At 40.3% G+C, this 6,511-nt stretch overlaps 1 protein-coding gene across 1 annotated transcript in view; it reads left to right on the top strand.

Annotated features, from left to right (window-relative positions):
* Positions 1–1,754: 1,754 nt before the first annotated feature.
* The window catches only part of SPNS3 (spinster homolog 3 (Drosophila)), a 30,864-nt gene continuing 26,107 nt past the window's right edge, over positions 1,755–6,511 (top strand). The window contains exons 1-3 of the mRNA XM_009319314.1: positions 1,755–1,962; positions 5,705–5,770; positions 6,235–6,371. Coding sequence (XP_009317589.1) covers positions 1,755–1,962; positions 5,705–5,770; positions 6,235–6,371 — 411 coding nt within the window. The remainder of the gene's footprint in view (positions 1,963–5,704; positions 5,771–6,234; positions 6,372–6,511) is intronic.

Raw genomic sequence — 6,511 nt, 5'->3', positions numbered from 1 at the left:
TGGCATATACTCCGTGAAGGTTCTATAGTCTATGGCAGAGAAAAAGGTATTAGTGATAATACTGAATACAGAGCAAAAATTGCTTCCTGATAGTAAGTTGACACACTCTGAAGTGTTTTCAGACACAAGCTGACGTATGTGGGGCTCCCTTGAGCCGGAGTGGGGAGAGATGCCCATCATCTATATCTAAATCCTCCCTTAGAAAGCTGAGAGCGAAGATGTTACCAAAAAAACCACCCCTCTTGAAATAAAATTAATATAGACTCACACATGATTAAATTAAACGTGCCTTCTGGTTCACGAAGGTCCAGATTTCATGAAATGACGATAGAATGAAATACTACAGCGCTGAGCACACAAAAGTAAAGGAGTCCGGATTTTACAAAATGGCCATGAATACTAAGTGCTATTTTGTTTTCAGTTCAGTCTGAAGTGTGAAACACAGAGGTCTTAAAAAAACCCAAACATAGATTCCTGTCTTCATGCGTGCGTCATAAACTAATCAGTACTCATTCCAATTAGCTGCCTGACTCAAACTCTTACAGTTTACTGTTAATTTTCACTTTAAACTTTCTTAACAGGGTGCAAAAAATAAATTCCCTTCTGAAGTTGGTAATCTACAAAATGGGTCAAAAGACATGTGACTCGTTATGTGTCTAAAAAATAATGAATATAATAGGAAAACTGATGCTGGAAGAATTAAGTAAGAACACTGTTTCAAATCTGAGTGGCCAGAAGAAAGACAGGGAAGAAAGGTATCTACACACCCTGAAAGAACAAGAACGCCTTCCTGTGTCCTTTCTTCCCCTTTCAGACCCCTTTTTGGGGGAGAAAGGAGAAGAAATCCTGTTGCACAATTCAAAACTGTGGAATGTGCGCAGTTCCAGCAGAGGTGAAGAAGAGGGGGTTTGTTTCCATCTCCCTTTCTCTGCTTACTGTAGCGTTCTGGGTTGGGGGTTTTTTTGTTTGTTTGTTCGGTATTCCTCCCCTAAAAAAAACCCAAACCAGCAAGTAGTCTGGTGTACGAGTCTTCTGCTTAAATTGCCGATTTGACCTAAAAACTCAGGACCTTATCGGAAAGGATTTTGTTCTGGGGGTAGATCTGGCCAGTGCAAAGCAGATGGGCGGTAACGGAGAAGTGACTGGTCAGGTGGCAGGGACAAGGCCAGGCAGCCCTGTTTTGAAGGCCGGGGGATGTGTGTGGCAGGAATAAAGATCTGAGGTGCAGAGGAAGCAGATTATTTGTCCAGAGTTGCACAAGAAGCCTGTGGTAAAGGAGGGCTCGAGTCAAAGATAGGTACCTGGTCCAGCAAACAAGCGTCTCTTTTTTTCTTTCCCTCTTCTCTTCTCTAGAAAGGCTATTTTTAGCTCTGGCAACTCACTGAGGCCTTAGTGAAGATTATTATTAATTTTGCGTATGCAATTTCTGTGAGATCATTGCGAAGTTGTGCACTTTTATTTCTTGGATGCACAATGGATTATTTTGCTTTTGTTTACATTTACTTTTCCTTGTCTTCAAGGTATAGCGCTTCAGCACTTTTGCTTTTGCAAAAACACAGGACTGCAGCTTCTTTCTTTGTAAAGTTCCTCCTACTGCAAGGACCATTTAATTTCGGTTTTTAGTGGCTGGGCTTCGCTGCCGGAAATGACCGTAGTGATTGAAGTTCCTCATAGCCCGAGCACAAAACTGACTTGTAGCTTGGTGCGCGAAGGAAACCCTGCATAATCTATGGTGACTTTCTGCACTGGGAAATATGCAAAACCCTGGTGCACGTGAAAACAGAGGCTTGCAGTCCCAGCCGCCTCCTGAGGAGCAGAATTATGGAGCTACTGCAGCGCATGTGAGACAAGGTCCATTCGTGCCTGTGTCAAGGAACGGTCCAGCAAAGAGAGATTACCCGACAGCTGCCGTGCTGTGCTATGCGAATTTAATTAATTTCATGGATTGGTTCATTGTACCAGGTGAGAGCCTATTTTCTCCTCCTAAGGGAAAAGAAATTTAAGTTCTCAACAGCTCTACTTACTCTGTAGTCACAAATGTTTTCTAAAGTAAGGATATGCTTTATGTCTTTTTAATCTTTTTCACTTATCTGCTTTAGCCTGTTGGTCATACTCTTAATGAAACTTCCAATTATATATCTTGAAAGACCAATAAATGATGTATTAGTTAGTAACGGTTAGTAGAATGCTTATAAAAATCACATCTGTTAAATGCTTGAGATTCATATTTTTAAATGTAAGTCTCTTGTAAACAGCGTTTAGCATACAGAGCAACTAGTCTATTTTTGTGTCTGGATTCTACAGAGATTTGAGTAAGCTTCCCTTTATTGTATACAGCAGCTTACCAGGCCTTCTTTGGATCTAGTAGATAGATAGGACTTGCCTTTTTCTGAAGAATAGCGATGCCATTCCCCCCATTAAAAGTACAAAAATTACGTTATCTTTGTGCAAGTTTGTTTACGGGAGGCTTAACTTCCTCATGCTCTGCTGGAAAGTGTGTGATTTCTGCAATGAAGAGTGTAACATGGTTGTGTAGAGAGAATGGAGGCGCACTTCCTTAAGCACCGCCTACCAAATTTACAAATTGTTTTCTAACAAATAATATCCTCCTTCCAAAATGGGATTTTTAATTTTTTTTTTTTACCTAGCCGTGAACAGCAAAGCATTGCTTCTAGTAAACTGGTGGGAAATCTATGTTTTTTCCTCCCATGTAAACTGCGGTCTGTGTAAATTATTCTGTTTAGCATCACTCCTAAGCATCTACCATGCTTCCAGGGATCTGATTTATAAATTAGGAGGAAACACTTGCTGTGAGCTCGCTATATTTTACTTCTGAGTGGCCTGGAACTCATAAATGTTTTAAAACCTTGCAAAAACCCAAAGGATGGATTGTTAAATTTGGAATTAATGTCTAGTGACAGTACACAAACTAATTACTTTTACTACTTAGACCATTCAGAAATTTAAGACATTTGGTCAGTATCTTTAAAAATTGAGAGGATAGCGGGTTTAGGAGTTTAAGCTTTTTTCTTTTGAATACTTCTTAACCACACATATAAGAGGGAAGGGAACAAGTAGGAGTGCCTGCCGAATGGCACTGCAAGACTGCTAGTGAAAAACTTCAATGTATGAGTTCTATGGTCAAGTAATTTTCCCTGGAGAAGGGCAGGGGACGGGAGAGGATGAAAACATCTTCGAGCAAGAACTGGGATGCTAGGAGGGTATGCACTTGGAAGTATTCAGTGCAAGCAGTCACTTGGCTCATTCCAGGCGTTGAACTATTCTTTGGCTCCTGTACATGCTAAGAGCTTAAAATTTTCAAGAAGGCCCGTGAAGTAAAGCTTGCCTACTTGTTAACAAGCTCAGTTTCTTGTGAGTGAGGTACCTTCAGGGACACGTAAGAATTCGAGAGCAGAGGTGGGGATAGTGTCCAGGCCTTTGAAATATCAAACATCTACTTTAATTACGGTATGTGACTAAACCACTTTTTAGTTAACTCTATGACCTCTTGGGCCATGGGGCAAATCTGTAAATTGCAGTTTATACTGCAATATACTGTTCATCTGCTAGAATTCAGCTGCACTGCAGAATTCTTGCATCAGTACTTTTGAGTTTGGCTGTCCATATGTATGAATGCATTGTTAAACATAAGTTAACAGGAAAGTGAAGGAGGAGAGGCTTGAGTATTTGTTTAAAAGTAAGCTGGTGGCAGTTATGAAGTTGTGGTTTCCGGGCCATTTTGCTCACAGGCTTCCACAGAGTTTGCATCAATATTCACACAGAAAACAAGCTCTTCCACTTAACTGTCTGCTGGAATTGAGTCTTCGGTTTGTTAAAAATGGTGATCATGCAGGCTTTTTCCGCTCTGATCTGTTACCCTGTTCTAAGCCGTTCAGATCAATGCTTTGTAATTTGCCAACAACTGGTCAGGCCAGTTATTTCAGTTATGTGGAGGGGATAACATTTTCATGGTGCTCAGTGTGAAAGTTAGAGATGAAGTTGTGGTTCAGTTCAAGTCTTGTGTTAGCTGTGATTTGTTCTAAATACTCTATTAGCCCCAAACTGAAGTTCCTGTAATACAGTATTTCTGCTGTGTTGATAATCTGTGTGTTGATAATCTGCTACCAGAAGGAATAGATACAATTGATTGTCCCGTTTTAATGTTGCAAAACATTTGAATGAAGTCACTGACTTAAACTCCTGAGACCATTAGGAAAACCCTAAATGCAGAATAGGTTCAAGAGTCATTGAGAAACAGCTATAAAACCGCCGGTGCTGCTGTTAGGCTAGACCGTGATCTGCGCTGACTTCAAGTCACATCAGTAACTAGCGAGGAGACTGATTATGCTGCAGCCACGGGGACTGTGGGAGAGCATGGATTTAGCTTTAGACTAGCTGGCTCAAGAATGCTTTTAAGGGGCTGCAGCAGCACGGTACGTGGCATAAGATGTAAAATACACAGTAGGAGCAGAACAGGTACCTCTTGCTAACCTCACCCTGAGCAACATTCTGCTGCAGGTCAGCTTCTGTGAACATCGCAGACAATTTACACAGAACTTGTTTTCTTAAGTGGTGGCTTCATCCTCTTAATAATGTTTTGACTATTTTGGCAAAACTAAAGCTGCATGAGAAGAAATTTCTTTTTTAATTGATATCTTTCAATATCGGAGTCAAGGTACGCTTATTCAAAGCAGTATCTTCTGCTATTTTAATTTTTTTTTCAGGAATATAATGCAGAAATGCAAGACAGGTGAGATGGTAGGTCTGCGTGATGCAGAGCTGACAATGACCTTTTTGTCTCAACAGCATTCATGCACCCATGAGGTGCCAGATCCATGGATCTTCCCTCAGGTTGTTGCTTGTGTGAATTTCTTCCACACTTTTTGACAACTCTTCTAACCTTTTTCCATAGCTATTGAATTGTTAGAAATCAAGATGGAATTTCTGTCAGCCGTTTATCACGAATAGAAATGATCACTTTTGGTGAAGCTTGTCTGTCATTGCCACCACTAAAAATGTTAATTTGTAAATCCACAGTTTTCTAGATCTCATCTGATCTCTGCAAAATTGTCATGGAAATATGAACAGAATTACACGACCGGAACCATGATCTGAATTACAGTAGTATTTCCCTGGCTATGGGCCGATTTAGCCACCATTGGCTAATGAAGACTGTAGCCATTTGCATCCTGAAAAATCCAACATGCGCTAATTTGAATACTGTACATACTGAAAATATTAACAGTTATTCTTAACAGAAGGAATTTAACTCATCTTAACATTTTAAGGTCATTAAGAAAATTTTAGGATTGGCTGTATGAAGATAGCAACCTCCTGGCTGCAAAACTCTGCCACTGTTCCGTTCCACATTGTGTCCACTGAAGTTTGAACTGTAAACTGTTTATGTGCTTAGGTACTAACGGTGCAAAAGAAACAGAACAGTCATGATTGAAATAGTGGGTAAACTGACTCTCATAAGACCTATATAGTGGAAGATCATGAATTTTATCTATCGTGGTAAGAATTTTTACTTCTCTGTGTGTCTGTGCTTGTGGTAATGGTTTACGTGTAAACTAGCAAGCTAAATGTGCTGCAGTTCTTGCAAGCCCTGTTCTTAAAATAAATGTCTGAGATGGCAAATGAATAGAATTACAAGGAATTAGCAGGGTACTCTGCTGTCATTCAGTGTTTGACTCTGTTGCAGGGACCCTGATAGATATACAGAAATACTTCGAGCTTAGCGATGGGGACACAGGTCTACTGCAAACAGGTAATAAAACCTCTTAAGTTCAGATAGTTTACTTTGCCTTGCATCTATGTGGTCTGTTCCTAAAACACAGTCTAGTTACTTATTTCTTCTAGTTCCTACCCGTGTGTGGTATTGCTCACTTCCACTTGTGGGCAGGCTGACTACAATGCAAAACTGAAAGTCTTTGGTTCAGGGAAGACTGGAGTTGAGTCCTTCAAAAATCCTACATATGTGAATCACAAAAGATGAAGGAATTTCTCAGGAAATACAGAACTTGAGCAATTCACACATTTTATTTTTGTATAGGTTTTTTTTGAATCTGCATTTATCTTTTTCTAAGTATCAATCTACCTACTAGTTCTACAAACTCAGCCTGCCTTTAACCTCCGCCCTAAAAAATAACCTGAGTTTGTCTGAGGGGTGAGGAGTACGTACGGTAAAAGTAATTTGACCAATATTGTCTTTGCTTCTTCTTGGATTTCCAGTCTTCATCTTGTGTTACATGCTGGCTGCCCCCATCTTTGGATACCTCGGTGACCGGTACAATAGGAAAATCATCCTTGGAGCTGGTATTTTCTTCTGGTCTGTTGTAACATTAGGCAGTTCATTCATCAGTGAATCGGTATGTTGCTTTTTTAGAGGGTACTATGAAAATAACCTGCATACGTCTTGCAGGCGTTGGTAGAGTCCTTCTCTGATCACATATGGAAAAGCTGTCAGCGAGCACTCACTCCCCAAGCCTGGACTAAATGGACGTTGTGC

This window comes from Pygoscelis adeliae, unplaced genomic scaffold (assembly GCF_000699105.1).
Source record: "Pygoscelis adeliae isolate BGI_AS28 unplaced genomic scaffold, ASM69910v1 Scaffold282, whole genome shotgun sequence".
NCBI classification, from domain to species: Eukaryota; Metazoa; Chordata; class Aves; order Sphenisciformes; family Spheniscidae; genus Pygoscelis; species Pygoscelis adeliae.
Note: the sequence above shows the minus strand (reverse complement) of the source record. Positions and strands in the feature narration are given on the sequence as shown.